The sequence below is a fragment of the Pinus tabuliformis genome, chromosome 1_2, assembly GCF_031772625.1.
Source record: "Pinus tabuliformis cultivar Carrire ecotype Pingquan chromosome 1_2, CPIR1, whole genome shotgun sequence".
Lineage (NCBI taxonomy): Eukaryota > Viridiplantae > Streptophyta > Pinopsida > Pinales > Pinaceae > Pinus > Pinus tabuliformis.
The window spans coordinates 1,013,117,670-1,013,140,440 of NC_142298.1; the positions used below are offsets into that span (position 1 = coordinate 1,013,117,670).

Genomic DNA, 22,771 nt, shown 5'->3' on the forward strand with positions numbered 1-22,771 from the left:
ACAACAACCAACAGATTTTCCGGGCTTGAGACAACCCTCAACGCCTTGGAGGCAGGCCTTAATAGCAAGAGCTATAGCCTGGATAACAAGACTGCAGGTAGGAGCCTGAACTCCGTGATCCCAGCGTTGAGTATGAACCTGCTCCATTCCATCACCCTTCTTAATATCCTCAACATTCCCTCGAGACTTGTTCTCCATAACTGCAATTTGCAGTCGCACCAATTAATCGGACGCTGCATTGAATGACCTTCGCTCTCACCTGATCTCTTATTCCTCGGCGGTGAGAGACGCATTGAATTCTAAGTTTATGCTCGAGGCAGCACATGGCTGGCATGTGGCTCCTCACTGCCACCCGCATCCGGGTCAGCAGCATCACATTGGACCAGGCTATCGCATTCCTGAGCCTGGACAATATTTGGAATTATGATGGTATTTCCAGTGAGAAGGGTGTTCTCGCTTTCCACTCCTATATTGGCGAGAAGGTCAGCAACCTTGTTGCCTTCCCTTTTTATATGATTAAAAGAGATGGCTCTGTTGCTGCGAAGCAATTGTTCAATAGCCTCCAGCCTTGCTTCGAGCCTCCAGCTAGTGGCGATTTTCCTTGCTTGGGATCCATTCTGGATGCGCTTGGCCATGTTTATGAGAATCTGGGAGTCTCCTTCCACGACCAGGGGTTGGAGGTTGAGATTCCAAGCGAGAGTGAGCCCTTGCCAAAGTCCCTCTAGCTCAGCTGAGTTATTAGTATCCCATCCTATGTTTCCAAAGTATATCTGCATGGGAGTGCCTTCATGATTTCTTAAAATTCCTCCAAAACCAGCCATTCCAGGGTTGCCTTTGGAGGCACCATCGAAGTTGAGCTTATAGGAATGCTTTGGGGGGGGGGGTCCATTTGCCTTTGTTGCTGTTGCTGCTTTTGGCAGGGCCATTCTTATGAAGTTCCTGAGGAAGATGCAGTTGCCAATTGTCTAGGATACTTTTCTCATTGTTTTGAGAGGGAAGATCCTCCTGTGTCCAGGATCGGAGCAGTAGCGTTTCTTTGAGATTCCCACAAAACCTCTTCCATATGTCCTCGATCGGAGAATATTGGTTTTTGAATATTCGTTTGTTTCTTTCCTTCCATATGCTCCAGAGGATTAGACCTGGGATTATGTTCCATAAACAATTGAGGAGCTCGCTTTTATAAGGTTTCTGAGGCCATTGTCTTAAAGAGTTGGTAATGTCGTTCTCCATTCTGCATCTTCTTTGACATCTGAAGCTTGCCTTTTCCCATAGCTGATTGGCTAAGGGGCAGGAGTCCAGGAGGTGTTGGAGAGTTTCCTCATTATGATTGCAATTATAACAAATGGATGGACCATGAAAGTTTCTTCTTCTTAATTTATCCCAAGTGAGTATCCTTTTATGTCCTACCAACCATAGAAAGTAAGAGACTTTGGGCCAAGAGTCGAGCTCCCAGATTTTGCGCCAGATTGGGTCAGACGGAGTGGTAATATTGCTTACTATTTTGTACGCCTCTGAAGGAGTGAAGGTGCCTTTTGGTTGATATCCCCAACGAAGGATGTCATTTCCTTCGTCATGTCTGATATTTCTTTTCCGAAGCTCCTTCTCCAGCTGCTCAGCGTCTTGAAGGTTTGTGTTATAGATTAACTGATTACCCTGTTTCCATTTCCTGAAGCCGTGCTCCGTATCCTGCAACCAGAACTGTTGGATCTTTTCTTGCTGCTGCTCCTGCCTGTTGAATTCTGGAACTGGGTGCAGAATACTGTTGAGCTTTGGCATCTGGTTCCATGCATCCGTCCAGAATCTTGCCATTCTGCCATTCCTCACTTCCCAGAAGCTGTGCGTTTGAATTAAATGGAAGTGTTGTTTTGCTGCATTCCATATTAGCGAGCCTTTGACATTGGGCGTGAACCTGATGAGTTCCTCCGGAGGTCTGTTGTTGGCATATTTGGCTGTCCATAGTTTGACCCAGGGCTTTTCTGGATTAGTGACCCATTGCCACCAAATTTTGGCGCTCATGATGGAGTTGCTATGCTCTGGGTCTCTCAGTCCAATGCCCCCTTTGTCTTTGGGAGTGCAGACGGTGGCCCATTTTACTAGAGCCCATTTACGGTTAGTTGCCGAGCCACCCCATAGGAAGCCACGCTGAAGATTCCTTATTCTTTTTAACACCCACTTCGGCGCTGCTAGGATTGAGAACAGATAGAGTGGCATTGCCTGAAGGACCGACTTGATGAGCACCACCCGACTGGCTAGATTTAAAGTTCTATAAGTCCAGAGGTTAAGGCGAGATTCGAGTTTTTCAAGGAGAGATCGCCAAGAGGAATGCTTTATGGCTGATGCCGTGAGAGGAGCTCCAAGGTATTTGGAAGGGAGGGTGGCAGAGGGAAATCCCAAGATGCGGGCAACCGCTGTCTTGACAGAGGGAGGAGTGTGAAAGAAAAAAATCTGCGACTTGGTGCAATTGACATTAGTGCCAGAGGCTTCAGAAAAATCAGTGAGCAGGGATTTGAAGCAGGAGGCTTCCTGGACAGAAGGGTAGCCAAATAGCATAGTGTCGTCAACAAACTGCTGATGGGAATTAGCAGGGGTGTTGTGAACAGAAAGGCCTTTGAGCTTATGAGAATGGAGGGCATTTTTTATGTGACGCCCTAGACCTTCAGCCATAAGAACAAAGAGGAAGGGGGATAGGGGGTCACCTTGCCTGATTCCTCGGGAAGGTTTGAAGGGGCGGGAGGGGATACCGTTCACAAGGATGGAGAAGTGAGTAGAAGTAATTAGACTCATGATCCATCGGACCCACATAGAACAAAATCCAAAGGCTGTTAGCATTTGCTGAATGTAAGTCCAGCTGAGTTTATCAAAAGCCTTAGAGAGATCTAGTTTGAGAATCATACCTGCCTGCTTGGTTTGCTTGAGGGAGTGTATTATCTCGTGCGTGAGGAGAATTCCATCCATGATCTGTCGCCCTTCCACATACCCTGACTGTTCCGGAGAGATAAGCAGGGGCAAGAGGGGCTTTAACCGGTTCGCAATCACTTTAGATATGACTTTGTAAATGACATTACAAAGAGCAATCGGCCTATACTTGTCAGGTGTTATAGACTCTTCCTCTTTAGGGATAAGAGCGATGAAGGTTGAGTTTAGAGAGGGAAGCAGCCAATGGAGAGCTCTTGATTCTTCTACAATTTGCCAAACCTCTTGCTTTATCAGCTCCCAGAAGGTGTGAAAGAACGTTGTGGTAAATCCATCCGGGCCAGGGGCTTTTCCTTCCTTGAGCTGGGACATTGCTTCATCCACCTCCTGAGACAGAATGGGGCGAAGGAGAAGTTCATTATGCTCCTCCGTGATGATCCTTGGCACATTTTTGGTTATTTTCTCAATAGCCGGACGCCTGTCTCCTTCAGGCTCTCGATGGACCTGACTGAAGTGATTGAGGAATTCCTCCTCAATTTCCTCGTGCTTCTCTATTTTTGCCCCCCCTTGTTTTTGGATGTAAGGGATGCTGTTGTGCATTCTTCGCTGAACAGTGGTTCTGTGGAAGAATTTGGTATTTCGCTCACCTTCCTTCAGCCATCTGATTCTGGACTTTTGCTTCCAATATATTTCCTCCTGTTTCCTCCTTTCCTCCAGTTGGCTGTGGATGCGTCGTTCCTGTTCCAGAGTTTCTTCAGTGTGCCCCTTTGTGATTATCCTTTGTTGAAGTTCCGTTAGTTCCTTGTTTAGTTCTTGTTGCGCTGTAAATATGTTGCCAAAGGTCTCTCTGTTCCACCGCTTTAATTGATTTTTTAAAAACCTGAGCTTCTGTTGGAACTGATACATCTTGGATCCTTCAGGCGGGATGAAGGATGTCCATGTAGTTTTGACAAAGTCTTTAAACGAGGGATGCGAGAGCCAGAACTCTTCGAAGCGGAAGGGTCTTCTGGTCAGGTTGCCTGGTCTTTGCCATTGGAGGGCAATCGGCCAGTGATCCGATCCAGTGTGAGAAAGAATAGCTGCTGAAAAATCTCCTCCAAGGTGAACCGCATTGTCTGATATGAGGAAGCGATCCAGTTTGGAAGCAATTTGATGCTTGCCTGCTCTGCGATTGCTCCATGTGAAAGTTCCATTGCAGAAAGGCATATCTATGAGAGAGGTGTTCTGAATGAAATCCTTGAAGTGGGAGTTTTCTTGTTCCATTCTATTTCTACCCCCAATCTTCTCCTCTAGCTTGGTGATCATGTTAAAATCCCCTCCTATTATCTAGAGCGGGTGCCTCCTATTGTTGTTCAAGGCTTCTATGGTGTCAAGAAGAGCAATTTTACATCCTGTATCCTGCGGGAAATAAACATTTGAAAGGTTTCCATGGATATTCGTCACCTGGACGAGGTGATGAGAGGCGTGAAAATATAAAAGAGCTATCGCTTGAGTACTCCATGCTATAGCCAGCCCTCCTGAGGCTCCAGAGGCATCCACCACAACCGATCGACAACCTGGCCAAGCCTTGGAGAGAATGTTGCCTAACGTTGAGCTGTTACATTTGGTTTCTTGGAGAAAGCACATTTGCGGCTTTTCCATTTTAATCATGTTTTTTAACATTCTGAGTTTTCCTGGGCTATTGAGCCCTCTTACATTCCATGATACCAGCTTCATGGTTTAACTATTGAAGGAGGGTTTGTAGTACTTCGTCAACTTAGCATACCTGCCCGAGTCTACCAGGATTTTCCCAATCTCGATCGTTCGCTGAAGATCCGTTCTTCTTCCTCTCTTCTTGGTATCTTTTGGGGGTAAGCTTCCGTCCCATTGGCTTCCTGGCTGTATGCCTAGTTGATGCTGATGAAAGGCCCTGGAAATGACCACTTCCAGCTTGTTGAGTTGATTCTCTGGTATACTATCATATGCTTTCTTTTTGCATGCTAGTTCCAGTTCTATAATGTCTAAGCCATTCAGATCTATGCTCTCTGGTTCTTCTTCCATTTGTTGCACTTGATTGCTTCCCTCCATATTGATCTCTGAGTTTTGTGGGGGGTCTAGCTTTCCATCGACTTCCATATCCTTGCATTTCCCTTCCGTTTCTTTCTGTCCATCATTGAGGGTTACTGGATTGATAATGGGAGGTTGAGGTTTGGATGAGGAGGCTGTTGGAGGGGGGGGAGGATGAGGAAGGAGGGGCTGGGGTGGTATCAGGAATTAGGGGATGCTCATCAGAGGTACTCGCGAGAATTTCAAAGCTGTTCTTTGTGGCTGGGCCATGGGTATGATTTTGCTGGGGTTTATTCCCATTAGAGGGTTTCTTGTGCGCACGCCGTCGACTGGGGGCATTGGTGAAGCTGTCCTGGGTTGGGGCTTCTGATGGACCAGGAGTATTGGCTTTGGCATTCAGCGGACAGTCCCGGAAGAGATGCCCAAGAGCATGGCATTTTCTGCAACGAAAGGGGACATGCTCATAGTCCAGAGGTTGAACCCATTCTTCATCACGGTGAGAGAGACTTACCGATTCTGGCAAAGCTTCATTCAGTCGCATGAAGACGCATATGCGGGCATAAGAGGTGTATCTGCGCATTTTTGTTTCTTCTGCTGCCCTGATGTATTCCCCTATTCCATTTCCTATATCTTTGAGAATGTCCTCGTCCCAATATTCATCTGGAAGTGAGTACATTCGAATCCAGACTGGCGCCCATGTGAGATCTTCCTTATCCGGGTTAAATCTTGGTATCCATTCCCTCAGATACAGACCCGCTGAGTTGAAAAAATAGGGCCCTGCTCCCAGGATTCTGTATTTGTCCTCGAGACAGAAGAAGATCGCAGTAAAGAAGCCTTTCGGCCCTAGCTGCAGGGTGACATCTCCTTTGGGTTTCCATTTCGCCGCAATCCATCCATATAGGGCTCTTTCCGTCGGCCAGAACCCTATGAACTTCCCAATAAGGGCATGATCCCGCATGTATTCTATTCGCTTATCAATCTTGTGTCCCGGCAGCTCTATTCTAGGCCTTTCTTTGGCTATAGGCTTGCATGTGGCCGAAGAAACTTTCAGAGCTTCCTCAGGTTTCTCCCCATTGCCTTGTGCGGCGCTAGCTTTGTCCTTCCACCCTTCTTTCCCCTTGTTTCCGTGCTGATACCTATTCTCTTGGTTCATTATCTCCTTGTCGATGGATCCAAAAACAAAATCCTGTCCAGGACCGTGCAGCGAGGTATTTGCGCTGGGGGAGGGCTCTGACGCCCTCCCCTGAGGAGATTCCATTTTTCTTCCCTAGTGCCCTGCAACGCTGCTGCGCAACAGGTTTCTTGGTCCGGTTCTTGAGTAGATCCAGTGGGTTGCAGACTGCGCCGTCACAGAGTTTCTCAGAACCCTAATCGCCTTGCTCTTCGTCCGCATGGGAATTCCAATTCACTGGGTTTGTTGATCGATTAAGCCTTATGGGTATATCAACCACATTTGCTAAAACAATTATTTTTATTATTAAATAATTATTATTATAAAGATTATTATTGTTAATTAATATCACTAATATTATTATGAGTTGTTATTATTATTATTATTATTATAGGAGAAATGGGATTTTTTTTGCGAGCACAAGTTTGCCTGGAGGAGCTTGCGCAGCTTGACCTAGCTGCCTCCCTGATCCACTTCCCCATCTCAACAACCCCTTGCTGCTAGGTTCTTATTGACTATGGAATCCTCAGAGGAGGGTGATCCTCTATCACCCAGGCTCCAAGGAAATGTGGGAAATGAAGAAGCATTCACCTCCCTTATTGTAGCGAATGGAGCTCCAAGGAACAGGCCAACAATCAACAAATTTTTTAAGAAGCTTGAGGATATCCCAGAGATATCTCTTCCGCCTGGTCTTCCTTGCAGAAAATCTCTTTCTCTGGTAGAATGTGGACTTGTGGGATAGTTCACGGGGCTATGGCCATCTCCCAAATCCATACAAAAATCGGTTGAAAGAAACTGGAGTTCAACCATTTAGGGGAAAAGAGCAATAATATTTTGTGGAAGGGGATACTACACCTTCCTTTTTGAATCCAAGGAAGATAGAGATCTGATCTTCAAAAATGGTCCATATTTCATGGATTCCAGAGGACTATATCTAAATCGTTGGACCCCAGATTTTGATCTGGAAATGGGCGTGCCAAGCACAGTTCCAGTTTGGGTTAGACTTCGTCATCTCCCTCTACACTATTGGGGAGACGAAGCTGTCAAAGCCATAGGAAATGTAGTGGGAAATTACATAGACAAATGCAAACCAAAAGATAACATGCATGCATGTTCCAGAATATGTGTATAAGTGGATCTCAGAAAAGGACTACCAAAGGTAATAAAGATAAAGGTAGATCAACGGACACATATACAATAGTTGAATTATGAGCAGATCCCATTCAAATGCAAGGTATGTCATGAGTATGGTCATTTTGCAAATAGATGTTTAAAAAGAAAGAGAGTGAAAATGTCGAGGAACAAGAAAACACATGGGAACAAGTAAAAGGAAAAAATCCACTAATAAGCAACCCATATCAACTGTCTCCTAGCCACAAGAACCAAATGAAACCATCTCTCAGCCACCATTTAATTCCATCCCCCCATTCTCACATCTGCGAACCCATTTGGGCCTTTGGCGAAACCAAATGACCCTCCCTCCCCCAAATCTCCAACACATCCCCTCAACTCCCCTGCCTCCTCCCCTCTTCGATCAAACCCTCAATCCCCCCTACCCCTTCCCTCAGTGGACTAAATTTTAACTAGAAATCGAGCCAAAGAAAATCCTCAACTCATTGAACAACAAAAAAGGCAGGCATAAAATACAATAAGGAAATAAGAGATGAGGTAGCAGTGAAAGAGATGTCATTAGGAACTCGGCAACCAAAGGAATCCTTCCTTGGAAGAAAACACAGGAAACAATGAAAAAACTCAGCAAAAAGGGAAGGGCAGTGCCCACCATCTCACTAGTAAATAATGATAGTGGTCTCTTGGAACTGTCGCTGCCTTGGTGGCCCCTTCAAAGCCAATGCAGCTAGAGATATTTTAATTAAAGAAAAGCCAGACATTTTCATGATCCATGAGACCAAAACAAGGAGTCAAGAAAACAGAAAACTGATACAAAAGTTAAGAAACTATGAAGGAGTAGTGTTAGAGGCAATAGGTGCTTCAGGAGGAATATTTACATTATGGGAAAGAAGAAAATGGGAATTAACAAATCAAAAAATCAGCAAACAATGGATAAAAACATAATTAAGAGATCTCAACAAAAAAAAGAAACTTACAACATCTTGAATGTATACTCTCCAAATCACTACAAAGAAAAAGAACATTGTTGGAATTCGATAAAAGAAGAATTAGCAGAAAGATGAAACGGAAAAATAATTCTTGGAGGGGATTTAAATCTAATAAAAAACACCAAAAAAAAATTCGAAAGGATTTATCATACATACCCATCAAGAGAAGCCCTGGAAGAAATAATGGAGAAACACAAGTTAATCAACATCCCACCAAGCAATGGGAAGCATACATGGAGTAATAAAAGAATAGGCAAGAGTAACATCAAGGAAAGGTTGGATAGAACCTTAGTACAAGAAAACATAGTAGTTGATTTCACCTTGGTGAAAACCAAGATCATTCACATAATAGCCTCAGATCACAAGCCAATTGCAATCAGCATGGGTAAGTTGGAGAATCGAGGCCCACTCCCTTTCAGATATAACTCGAGTTGGGACAACAATGAAGACTTTAGAAACCAAATCAAAGAGGGATGGACAAAGAGCATCACAGGGTCCCCCCATTATGTGTGGGAAACAAAACTAAAAAAATCTAAGGATGCATTTAAAAATTTGGGCAAGAGAGAATGACATCTGAAATAAAGCAAGTAAAATAGAACTACAAAAAAAATGGACAACATACAAAAAGAAAAAGAAAATAAAGAGGAAAGAAAAAATGATTATTTGCAAGAAAAGGAAATATTTTGAGAAATATACAAGCAACACAGAAAGGAAGAAGAAGAAATCAAAATGAAGTCTAGATGTCTATGGCTGAATTCAGGGGACAAAAACATAGCCTTTTTCCATAATTCAATGAAAATCACACGTGCAAGAAATCATATTGATCAAATTAAAGTGAATAGGCTAGAGATTAAGGGAGCTGAAGAATTAAAAATTGTAGCTCATAATTATTTCAAAGATTTATAAACAACAAATGAACAACAAGTAGATAATGAAGATTTTTTGCAGCACATACAAAACTAATTAGTGATGAGCAAAACATAAAAATAAATAAAGATATTTCTGAAGATGAACTAATGGAAGCAATTTGGAGTCTTCATCCTGACAAGTCTCTGGGGCCAGATGGGTTTACAATTTCTTTCTATAGACAACATTGGAATATTATTAAAAAAGATTTCATGAGAATGATAAAAAATGTTTTCAAAAAAAAAAATGGGAGGAAATACAAAATCCTCCTATCGGGCACTCATTCCTAAATATCCCAATCCAATGACCTTTAGTAGATACAGGCCAATATCTCTCTATAAATCTTCTTAGAAAATTCTCACAAAAATTCTAGCAAATAGAATAAAGAGACTTCTTCTAGAAATTATTTCGAAAAATCAGGGCAGTTTTGTACCCAAGTGACAAATTATAGATAATGTGATCATCGTCCAAGAAGCCATCCACAGCAACATTCAAAGTAAAGAGAAAAGAATGATAGCAAAGCTAGATATGGCAAATGCTTTCGACAGAGTCAACCATAAATATGTAGCAACAGTACTTAAAAAATTTGGCTTCTTGCTAGATATAATAGAGAGTATTCAGGCTTTCATTTCTTCCACATGGATAGTGCCTTTAATAAATGGCAGGCCCAACAAATTCTTTCAGAGCACACGAGGGTTAAGACAAGGATGTCCCTTATCCCCCTTCCTTTATATCATCATGGCGGAAACATTAAGTGCAGTGCTGGAAAATCAAAGAAGGGGAAAAAATAACAGGTATACAAATAGCAAAAGGTGTCAAAAGCATAAATCTCTCCCTCTTTTCTGATGATACTCTTCTCTTGGGAAGTAGAAAGAAGATTTAAAAAAGTCTTGGATGACTTTCTACAACCCTCCAGAGGGATGCTAAATAATACCAAATGCAAAATATATGGCTGGAATACACCTCAAAGAATTATGCAACACATCTCACAAATTTTGGAAATTCCAATACAAATAAGATGGACGCATTTTACATACCTTGGGCTCCCACTAGCCAAGGAAAATGTAAAAGCGAAAATCTGGAGCAAACAGTTAAAAAAATGAAGGATAAAATTCAAAACTGGGGAATGATGTGGCTTAATCTGGCAAGCAGAGTGATTATGATCAAGGTACTTCTATCAGCCCTCCCTATATATCAATATGCGATTATCCTTGCTCTAGCAAGTGCACATAAACCGATGGAAATAATTATAAGAATTTTTTTATGGCAAGGAGGAAAGCAAGAGAATAAAAAATTCAACCTAGTAAAGTGGGATCAAGTCACTCTCCCTTATGAACAGGGAGGTCTAGCAATCCACTTACTAGGACTAATGAACACTGCCTTAGGGATAAAAGTAATATGAAGAATGATAAGCGGAAGGGAATGTTTGTGGGAAAAAGTCTGCGCCATGAAATATCTGAATTACCCTAGAACAAAGCTAACAACCGAACCAATTCCTGTCAGGCCCTACACACAAGTTTGGAAACTTGTAAAAAAGATAATCCCTCTCATTAGAAATCATATTTCTAAAAATCCAAGGAATGGTAAATCAGTTGCAATATGGGAGGATCAAATAACGGGAAGAGAGCCCCTAAAACTTCGACGTGATTTAAGAGGTTTAGAGATCTAGATGGTTGAAAGAAGGTTAAATACTTTATACTCAATATCTAATTGGGATCAAAACAACTAGCTTGAATGGAAAATTCCAACAATACCAAAAACTTTAAAAGGCCAATGGGAAAAACTAAAACTTCATCTTACAGGGGCAGCTCCCATAAATAGAGAGGAAGAGGATGATTATGTGTGGGATCCAAATGGAGGAGAATACACGGTAAAATTAGGGTACAAAGTCCTCCAAGATCAGCAAAATCAGTAAGATTGGAGCCTTTGGAAGGTAATCTGGAAAAAAGAATGCCTTCCTAAAATCAAAGCTTTCATTTGGACACTTCTCAAAGGGAAAATCCTAACCTTTGAAAACTTAAAAAAAAAAGGAATACAAGGGCCATCTAGGTGTTTCATGTGTCAAACAAAGGAAGAATCAAGTCAGCATCTTTTCTTGGAATGCAGGGTGGTCAGAGAATGTTGGACTCAGATAACAAGCCCACTGGAAATAGACATAAATTTCTCAAATCAGCTTGCAGCCCATCACAAAATATGGGAGAAGAGTTACCCTTACTCAAAGAAAAACAAGGCCACATTAAGTAGGATCTGGAAATGTCTCCCTTCAGTTTTGTGTTGGCAGATCTCACTAGTTAGAAACAAAAGCATATTTAAAGAACAAAATCCAAGAATAGGAAAAATTCTATCAAAGACTTGGAGCTTAGTCTCTAAAATCATAAATTCCAATGGAATGACAACCCTGGACCACAACAATCTTTGGCAAGAAGAGAGAGAATGGTACAGTAAAGCAATAATAGAAAAAAAGGGGACAACAAGCTCAAAAAAAAAAAAATCTCTCACAGCTAAGAATTGGAAACTAAGGTTGGACGAAAAAAAATTTGAACAATGGAGAAAAAGACAAAACAGATATAGTCTTTTTTTCGACGGGGCTTCAAAAAATAACCCAGGTAAAGTAGGTGCAGGTGGAGTAATTATAGATCCAAATGGGAAAATGATTTCTACTTATGAATGGAGCCTTGGAGAAACCACAAACAACAAAGCTTAAGCATATAGTCTTCTTTTAGGCACAAGGTTGTTAAAAAAACAAGCAATTAAAGACCCTAAAATAACAGGCGATTCTGCAATCATTATTGTAGCAATGGTAAATGACCAGAATTTCAATGGCATTGCCATTAACAAAATCTATCAGAGGATTAGATCGAAGATAAAAGGTTTGGGAAACATCACTTTCAAACATGTGTTGAGAGATCAAAATAAAGATGTTGATAACCATCCCAATAAGGCTATTGAAAGACCAATCGGAACTGTCAAGGAAAACAATGAAGTCTTTTGCCTAAACATCCCATGATCCCTATCTCCATATCGATGAAGGAGAAAATGAAAATAGGAAAGTGGCATGATAAAATGGGAGAAAAAAATGAATACAATTTCACACTTATAAAGTGTACGCCTCCAGGTCACAAAGTAGATTTGTTCTTAGCAGCTTTCAAGTGCAATCTCTAGGATTCTGAGCATCAAATCAATTCAATCCAAAAAAAGCTACATAACACGCATGATAGGGCTTACTGATGACCGTATTTTCTGAGCATAAATGATAAATGTTATCTCAGTTTGAAGCTACATGAAAGAAATTGTTATAAAAATGGTATATGCCTGATCACAGGCAGATGTACAAGCCCAATGGCGAATATCATCATGCCTACCATCCTCAGCACATGTTTAAATTTCAACAACAAGGTCAATAAGATGGTCGATGTCCTCAGTTCAAAGCGTCATTTAGGAAGAAAAGCTCTCTATTAAGCAGGCTCTCCCTCAATTGATTATCTCTTCTATATTTTTCCATTTACAGTGTTCTAGATGTTCTCAATACCAGTCAGTGAAAGCTCTTAATAGCCCCTCATCACCATCTTTTCTCTCCACCTAGTTCGTTGTGTATTCATATACACAGGCTCTGTTACCCTTGTCATTCCCTTATCTTGTTGTCAATAGCCTCATCACAGTGATTTCAATCTCTTGTCCTTCGTAAGATAAAACTTACAACTGCCCTTGGTCTTTTAGCTCAGCACAAACTCTTGGCATGATTTTGGAACATAAAGCAGGTGCAGGGCTCTCTAGGGTTTTTCAGAGCGTTGTTGGACATCTACCAAGTTGACTATATCAGTGTGAATCTCTACATCAAGAACAGAGGAATAGAGCAAACACATTCAAACAAGAATGCTAACATCAGGATAAAAAAGACATAGTTTACACAGATACTCAAAGCAACACAATGGCTTGCAATCCAATAGAAAGAGTTGAAAAGAATGAAAGCTGCCCAACTTGTAGGGCTAATAGGTTTATGATTAGGAGATTTAATCAACCTATAAAGGACCTCAGGGCAGAAATGAAAATTGAGAATGTGCACAAACAAAGAGATATAGACAATCAGAAAGCTAAAATAGAAGATCTCAAAGACAAATGTAAGCATCTGGAAGAAGTGGTCGAGTATATCAAGTCCCTCAATCAAAGTTAGCAAGGGGAAACCTCCACCAAAAATAGCAAGAAGCGTCATCCTCAACAATAGGAATCAGTAAATCAGTTCTGGTGATTTTGTTTAATTTTAATGCATTGCAAATACTTTTTACTTCTAGGACAGTTTGTGGAAATATGCCAAGTCAGTCTTTGAATTTCATAGAAACATTGTTTCAAGTGCAGATGTTAGGACTGTGCTCCCATTTTTTCCATTACACTTGAATCAGTTTCCTTTTGAATGTACAAGGAATATGTTCCTTCTTTCTTTTGCAATATAAAAAATAGTTGACTGTGTTAAGAAAAAGAAAAAGAATAATAATAATATATTATTATTATTATTATTATTATTATTATTATTATTATTATAAGAATATAGTTGCTATTATATATATAGCTACTAATAATCATAAATAATTGGTTTTTAAAAAAACACACATAATAATTATTAATGTGGTTGTTATATGCTTATCGGATATCGACCGCATTGAAAAATATGGTTGTATATATGCTTCATATAGGCTTATCCACGTATATCAACCACATTTGTAAATGTCGTTGTGCTAGTACTTCCTATATCTATATCTCTCAATGCTTTATCTAACTTGTTGAGAAAACAAAATTGCAAATATACATCTTTATTATTCTTGGACTTGTACTTCCTATATCTCTTTTCTAGTGTGTATTTTAGAATATATTTTATTATTAAAATATATTTATGATAAAAATATAACTATTCTTTCAATGATATTTTCCAATTTAAAATAAAATAAAATTAATTACTTAAATAAATTCTAATTATTAAAATCAATATTTTTGAAAATATGGAATTTATAATCTTAAATAAGTTAATCACCCTTTAAATTGGTTTTGTTAAAGTATTAAGTTCAAAATAATATATATTTTAAATTTCATTAAATATAATTATGAAATTTAAACTAATGTAATTTATTTATTATTTAAATTTCAGATTTTAAATATATTGAATCATAATAAATTTTAATTTATTAACATGTTTATGAGGGAGTTGTCACTTAAAGTTACATTTAAAAGAATTAAGGTCAACCATTAATAAATTAATTTAATTTACATCAACATTATAAAGACAAAGTAATTGAAAGTGAAAAAAAAAATGATTTCTTATGATAAAATACAATTAAATTATATTTTTTATGAAAAAATAATACTTAATATGTAATTTCTTTTATTACTTATGGAGTTCATAGATGATATGTAAATATAATATTATTGATATTACATTATGTGTAATTTCTTTTACTTTCACTTGATATATAATACTTAAAACGAAAAAAAAAAAAAAAAGTTTAAATTTTTTATATTTTCACTCTCCATTATGAATTTTACGTGCAATTTATTCCATTTTTAATATGCATGAATATGTAATATTTAAAAAATATTAATAACTAATTAACATACATACACACACACATATATATATATATATAGATATATATATATATATATATATATTAATTTCAACTATGTAAATATTATATAAAACAAATGGAAAATAAAAGTTTGTTATATTAAAAATATTTTATTAGTGTGTTGCTAAAAACTAGAATATATCCCTCTTAACTTGAGATCTTTCAAGACTCTCAAGGAATCAAATTTCTAGAAGTGTCTTTCCACCTTCAGTTGAATTAGTCCTTAATTGAGCAATAAGAATTTTGGCTCTCCAAGAAATATTGACCCCTATGTACGTTTTTTTGTTGATGATTATGAGTGGGTTTAAACTCTTCAATATAGTACTTCTTCTTTCTCCATAGCCCCTGCTCCCAAGTATGTTTGTGGAACTTATCCATAAAAAAATCTTTTACCTCTTTACTGTTTGTGGGACACATGCTCAACCAAATACCCCATTTACTAAGCCATTTGTTATTTTGTTGCCTCGTCTTATTTCTTTTGCAAAATATGTCATTTAACACAACCTTAGGCCATATGACCTCTTCCATTTGCTCAAATTTTTTTAAATACCTTATGGTTCGCACCATAGCAATTGCTTCAATAGGAGCAACCCCTATTTCACTTAACAAGATAGCATAAGAAACTGCACTTTTAATTTTGAATTAGTTTGTAATCAAACACTTTTGAATTTTCTCAATTTGTTTCCACTACATCTTAGATGTATTGCTGACCCACAGTTCGCAACTGTAGAGAATCACTGGAATCAATAAAGCCCCAAAAAAATATAGAATGGTTTTCGAGTCCCATAATTCTGCCTCTCTATGCCTATTTTGAAAAGCATAAAATGCTTTCCAACCCACTAAAGTTATTTTCCTTTTACAACCATCCTAGCTTAGATTTTAGTTGAAGTCATTTTCAAGGTATTTGTAGTCCACATCTTCTTCTAGAATGTTGTCTTCAAAGTAGAACTTATGTTAGTTATGTTTTCTTTTGTTAGAGAAAACCACTACTTTCGTTTTGCTAATATTGACTTGCACCCCACCATTCTACAAAACAATTTGCATACAAAAGAAGCGTTATAATAAACTTGCCCAAATAAACATTTTCACCCCCTTGCGAATTTAGCCACTTGTTGATATATAAACTAAAAAAAGTAGAAAACAATAGACAACCTTGCTTGACCCTGAAGGACCAATAGAGATAAACGATTGAAGAAAAATACCAAACTTATAGTAGTGACCGAATTAATTTGAAGTGGATTTCCCGTATAATAAAAAGTGGAATCCAAGTATCGATCAGTTAATTGATATTGTATAGTGTATCAAGTAAATACAACTGGAAACCGATGTATAATAGCGAAATAAGACCCCAGCATTTTGAACGAATCAAAACGTAGATAAAAAAAAAAAAAAAAAAAAATTAATAATAATTTTGTTTTGTAAAATCAGTTGTTACAAATTTTTTGTTTCATTTTTGGTCGACCTTAGAACAATGCGTGGGTCAACGCCTATCGAATGCGTCCTACGGATAATAAAAAGATAAGGGGGGCATGTGAACGCAGTTCATATTTACTTTCCAGTGACATTTTTATTGTAATCCATTACGCCATGTTTTTCACTGTACCATCAAACAACTGATATTTTTCACTGGTTTAAAGTTATAATCCGTGTTATATTATGATGAACATGTGAAAGTAAAATTACACACAAAGCATATGAAGGTGAAAGTAAAGTAAAAATGATTGGAAAAACAAAAGAAAGCAAGAAAGTATATTGGAGGAAAGAAAAGCGCATGTTTGAGATCAGGGAAAATTAGAAAAGGTGATTAAAAAATGTTTAGAAAATGTGATAAGAGAAGAGTTGTATTTATTTATTTTTTAGATTTTTTTAGTGTTGGAATGTAGTGGAAAAATTTGAAGGGAAAGTTTGATTTATATTATTTAAATTGATTTTTTAATTATATATAGATTTAGCACCCCAAAAATTTTTGAGCGCATTTTTATTGTGATTTCAATAAATTCCAGTCAAATTTTAGAGAAATTAAACTGAAAAACCCAAAAAAAAAACTTCCAAAAAATCTTACTAAAAAAATTAGATAAGAAATATTTGAAATGGGTGCACAACTAGGGTTCCATCGCTTCTTTCAAATGGGCCCGCATATTGCCGGCTTTTGCTGTTGCCTACGCGGTCGTCCGGGTGCGAGTGCCCCATCTAAGAAATATCTGAAATGGGTGCACAACTAGGGTTCCATCGCTTCTTTCAAATGGGCCCGCATATTGCCGACTTTTGCTGTTGCCTACGCGATCGTCCGGGTGCGAGTGCCCCAGGTTTTGTCGACTTTTGCGTCTAACAAAACTGCCAGGGTTCCATCGCTTCTTTCAAGTGGGCCCGCTTATTGCCGACTTTTGGCAGAGCATCTCGGCCATGTGCGAGTGCAACACGTTTTGTCGACTCTCCGCATCTCGTCCATGTGCGTTGTACCTTTCATATTTTGTCGTTGTGCGAGATGGAGGATAATGTTCCACCTGTCAAGGACCCACCACCTCTACATCTTCTCACATTCCGTCGACTTTTAACTGTCCAGGGCCTGCCACCTCTACATCTTCCCATTTGCTTGGGCACTGCCCAGTTGTTTCCTCAATCACTTCTGTTTCCTTTTTCTCTTCACACACACACAGATAGGAGTCGTTGCCCGAGTCGTCCCTCTTGATGCCCACGAAAATGCGTTGAAACACGACTCTCAGAGAGATCGTTCAAGGGTTTAATGGTTATAAATATTTCATTGCAACTTTTGCCATAATTTTTCATTGCAACTTTTGCCATAATTTCTGCTATTCTCACTCTCCCCTAATCTCATCCCTCACAAGCTGCTTCGGTAGCGTCGAATACATTCCACCCGTCAACTCTATTTGTATTTTGGGTTCAGCAATGGCTCAATCTTCCTCCGCCGCAGCCTCCACCTCCACCGCTCCTAATTCCGACTACGATGTGTTTATTAGCCATCGTGGTCTGGATGTCAAGAAAACTTTTGCCAGCCATCTCTACCGTCGGCTTCAATCATATGGGTTGCGAGTGTTCCTAGATCAGCCTGAGTTGCAACGGGGAGACTATTTTGCTGCTCAGATTGAAGGGGCTATTGGAGCCGCCTCAGTCCACGTGGCTATTTTTTCAAGCGGATATGCCGAATCAACCTGGTGTCTTCGAGAACTCGTCTTAATGTTGCAGTCAAATTCTCCAGTAATTCCTGTGTTTTACAAGGTGAAGCCTGAGGAGCTGCGGTGGACGCGGGGAAAAGGAGAGTATGCTAAAGCCCTGGAGGGACTAGAAAAGAAGACGTCAACTGATCCTCAAACTGGTGAAGAGAAGTTGCGGTATAACCCCAGCCTCATTCAAAATTGGAGAAATGCGCTTTTTGAAGCTGCAGGAATAAGCGGCTTTGAGCTGGAAGCGTGTAACGGGTGAGAACTTAAAATACTTCACTGCTTATTTTATTGTTTTATGTTACATGATGCACGCTGTAGAGATTTTATTTTATGTTACGGGATATATGTATACACTTTCTTTTCTCATTAGTTCTCTTTCCTTTCTGTTTTCTTGTGAATAACCAGCGATGAGGGAGAGCTGGTCGATAATGTAGTTGAAGAGGTTTTAAAAAAGGTGAAGAAAAGAGCTTTGGCTGTTGCTAAATATCCAACAGGTTTGGATGATAAGGTAACAGAATTTGAAAATACAGTTCTTTTGCCGCGACAGCAGAGCGGAAAACCTCAGATGTTGGGGATCGTGGGGTTAGGTGGTGTCGGAAAAACCACATTGGCGAAAGAACTTTTTAATAGGAAGAGTTCTGGTTACAGCAGATCCTGCTTTTTATCTGATGTCAGAGATAATGCAGGCAAAGGCTCTTTAAATTTGTTGCAGAAAGAACTTCTTAAGAGCTTGACAGGATGGGATAAGCCAATAGACAATGTCCATGAAGGAAAAGCGATTCTTAAGGACCATATTTCATCTCCTAACATCTTAGTCATTTTAGATGATGTAGATACGCTGGATCAAGTTGATGAACTTTTGCCTGATCAGACTTTACTCCACTCCGATAGCTTAATACTTATCACATCTAGGAGCAAAGATGTTCTCAGAAAGTCAGGAGTCGAAGAGTCGTCAATATATAACCTAACTGGCCTTAGTACAGAACAATCTCTTGAACTCTTCTGTTTGTATTCCTTCAACCATGCACATCCACTCCCAGGGTTTGAATCTTTGGCAAAAAAGTTCGTAAAAGCCTGTGGTGGATTGCCTTTATCCTTAAAGGTGTTTGGAGCACTTCTCAAAGGAGAAGATACATCTTATTGGAAAGGCCAATTGGCTAAACTTCAACGCATACTACCGGAGGAGATAAAGCAAAGGCTTCAAATCAGTTACGACGCACTGGATATGGAGGACCGACAGATATTCTTAGATATTGCCTGTTTTTTCATAGGAGAAGACAGGGATAGGGTCATCAGAATATGCGATGTATCAGGTGGAGACGGTTTGTCGAGATTTCGAAATCTAGAGAACAAATGCCTCGTAGAGGTGAATAGTGCAAACGAAATAAGAATGCACGATCACCTGCGAGACATGGGAAGAGAGATTGCCGACGCTTCATTTCCACGTCGTCTCTGGCGTTCTACAGAAAAAATTGATGATCTCTTGCAACAATCGTCCGTAAGTACTGAATCTTTCTAAATTGTAGAAAATTAAAATTATTCTACAGAAATCAGTGTAGAATTTTTAAATTTTTCATCGTTTTTCGTACTGAACAGGTAATAAACGAAGTGCGCGGAATTAGATCGACTGATTATTACAGCTCAGTAATGCCTCGGTGCCAAAGAAGTAGCGAACTGTTTTGGCACTGTTTTATGAAGCTTTGCAATAAGCAGTATCCTTTTCATGGTAGTGGTATTTGTATGAGGAATTTGCAACTTCTTCATACTGGAGGTGTTCTTGTGAAACGCATTTTGACAAAGGTGCAGTTTCCAAATCTCGTATGGCTGCGCTGGGACAGCTGTCCCTACTCTTCGCTGCATTCGTCCATTTTGTACTCGAAGAACTTAAGGGTTCTACAAGTGGAAGGGAGTAAATTAAAAACATTGTGGAAAAAGGAATCACTGGTAAATTAGGATTTGTTTGTTGAATTATAGATTGAGTTTATTAGCTATGATATTGTAATTGTACCAGTGTGTCACATATATTTCATCTTTCGATCAGAATAATAATTCATTTATATTTCTTCTTAGAGTTGAAAGTTGATAATTCATTTATTTTGCAGGCACCTTTACAGTTGCGAGAGTTGGAGATTAAAGCTCCCCTCTCAAGTATTCCAAAGTCTATAGGGAAGCTGACGCAGCTAGAAAGGATCGTGATTCTTTGTGGTTCCTGGAAGGTCACTGTCACACAATTGCCAGAAGAATTTTGCTTTCTGCAGTCGTTAAAGGCCTTGGAGTTAATAGGCTTCTCAGAAATGAAGTCACTGCCGGAGCGCTTTGGTGAGTTAACCAACCTCCGACAGATCAGCTTGTCTTGGTGCAGCGCAATGAAGTCACTGCCTGAGCGCTTTGGTGAGTTAACCAACCTCCGACAGATCAACTTGTCTGGGTGCAGCGCAATGAAGTCACTGCCTGAGCGCTTTGGTGAGTTAACCAACCTCCGACAGATCAGCTTCTCTGAGTGCAGAGCAATGGAGTCACTGCCTGAGCGCTTTGGTGAGTTAACCAACCTCCAACAGATCAGCTTCTTTGAGTGCAGCGGAATGAAGTCACTGCCTGAGCGCTTTGGTGAGTTAACCAACCTCCGACAGATCAGCTTGTCTGGGTGCAGCGCAATGGAGTCACTGCCTGAGCGCTTTGGTGAGTTAACCAACCTCCATGATATCAACTTGGCGGCGTGCAGCGCAATGAAGTCACTGCCTGAGCGCTTTGGTGAGTTAACCAACCTCCGACAGATCAACTTGTCTGGGTGCAGCGCAATGAAGTCACTGCCTGAGCGCTTTGGTGAATTAACCAACCTCCGACAGATCAGCTTCTCTGAGTGCAGCGCTTTGAAAAGGTTACCAGATTCCTTGGGTAATTTAGCCAACCTCCACCACATCGACTTCTCTGAGTGCTCGGCTTTGGAGAGGCTGCCAGATTCCTTTTGCAAATTAAATAAACTCCAGCATCTTGATTTAGGTAATTGCATTAATTTGATCATGTCAAGCGAAACACTAGGAAATGTAAGCACGCTTCTGTACATAAATCTCAGAGGCTGTAGGAAAGTTGAAGTACTTCCTCCTCAAGTGCTACACCAGGTTTCACTTCGAGAGTTATTTTTGACAGATACAAATATAAAAGAATTGCCGAGTGCAATTGGAGAGCTACATGATTTGGAGGTTCTGGAAGTAGGCGGTTCGCTCGAAGCGTTGCCGCTTTCACTATGTTCCTTAAAAAGCTTGAAGGAATTGCGGCTCTATGACTGCAAGGAATTGAAATGTTTGCCGGCTTCGCTGGGTGACTTGAGGAACTTGAAGGAATTGAGAATAGAGACTTGCAGGGAGTTGAAAAGTTTGCCCGCTTCCCTTGGACGGTTGGCTCAGTTGACTGAGTTGTCGATATCAGGTTGTCCATTGATACCAGAGCTGCCGTTTCTCCCATTGAGTGATTTGGAGTCTTCCATTGACCACTGCATACTTCCCCGGCTCCAAAAGTTATATCTCAGTGGAACAGGGATATCAGAGGTATCATTTGCTGAAGGTGTTTGTTTCAACCTTCGAAACCTTATCATGCGCAGCCTTCATAGTCTTGTGGAGGTTGGAACATTGCCAAATACACTCACAAGTTTGTCATTGGATAGTTGTCATAGTTTGAGGAAAATGGATCAGATTTATGGTCTTTCAAAGCTTAGCATGCTCTCAATTAATGACTGCATCAGATTGGAGGAGTTGCCATGTTTGGAAACATTGGTATCTCTTACGGTCTTGTTGGCAAATGGATGTGTGAAGTTGAAAAGGATACGGGGTTTGGGGCAGCTGACAAAGCTCGAAGACCTATATGTTGATAGGTGTTCCGAGTTAGAAGAGTTGGAAGGTATCCAACATTGTATGTCGTTGCGTCATCTCCGTGCCAAAGAATGTCCGAAACTACAGTGGGATGCGGGAGTGGTGGAGCAACTCCGCCAACGAATGCGGTGGCGCTTCCAATATAATTGGAGAAGGGGCTGTCTCGAGCAACTCCGCCAACGAATGGTGTCGGCCTTCCGATATAATTGTGTATGTAGAGATGTGAAGCGTTAGAATGTTTTGCATATTTCTTCGTCCTCTTAAGGAATGTAATTGTCAGAGGTTTAGTTTTGTGTTATGGTTATTAATAAATAAAATATTTTATTTAGAGAGTAATAAATATATTTAAATTATAAAATAATGTTTATTATATATTTAAAATTAATTTGATAATATTATTTATATTTATTTATTGTGATAATTACTTTTTATATTCAATTCGTTGATATTATTAATCTTATATTTTGGAATTTAAAAATTTCATCATTATAACACACAACATTTTTATATTTTAAATATTATGATTTTTCTTTTTTTAATCCATTCAAATTATTTTTTAAGTTTGTTATATCATTAAAAATATTCTTTTTTCCTCACAAAACAAAATTATAAATAATGATTTTAAACCCAATGCGCCTTCTAGCAGTACAGTTTGGTCATATTAAAAATATTACAAAATATAGATTGAGAAGGGAATATAAACTATTTTGGCTTTCTATTTGAAAAAGTACAAGGTTGATATTCTCATTGTCTTTTTTTGTTACTATGACTTTTTTGTTACGATGACTCATAAGCAAATATTATGCATGATTTAATAATAAAGGTTTTTCTATTTGTGCAAAGCTTTGCAGATAACAATTTTATTTTTCTTTTAGGTAAAGTTTACAAATATTTCTGAAAATTTTAAAAATGTGTTATAATTTACAATTTTTTTTCTTATATCTAAAATTTACAA

General features: G+C 39.2%; 2 protein-coding genes across 2 annotated transcripts; one reads left to right on the top strand and one right to left on the bottom strand.

The window, feature by feature from the left end:
* Nucleotides 1-979: 979 nt before the first annotated feature.
* On the bottom strand, nt 980-4,119 carry LOC149209542 (uncharacterized). The gene is made up of 3 exons (XM_089398660.1): nt 2,895-4,119; nt 1,412-2,654; nt 980-1,139 (listed from the first exon to the last, which is right to left on the bottom strand). The coding sequence occupies exons 1-3, from the start codon at nt 4,117-4,119 to the stop codon at nt 980-982; spliced, it is 2,628 nt and encodes an 875-aa protein (XP_089254786.1).
* A 13,318-nt stretch (nt 4,120-17,437) lies between these two features.
* On the top strand, nt 17,438-22,143 carry LOC149209543 (disease resistance protein RML1A-like). Its single transcript, XM_089396391.1, has 4 exons — nt 17,438-18,205; nt 18,356-19,448; nt 19,547-19,894; nt 20,053-22,143. Exons 1-4 carry the CDS (start codon nt 17,676-17,678, stop codon nt 22,048-22,050), a joined length of 3,969 nt encoding a protein of 1,322 aa, XP_089252517.1. The 5' UTR covers nt 17,438-17,675; the 3' UTR covers nt 22,051-22,143.
* The last annotated feature ends 628 nt before the right edge of the window (nt 22,144-22,771 follow it).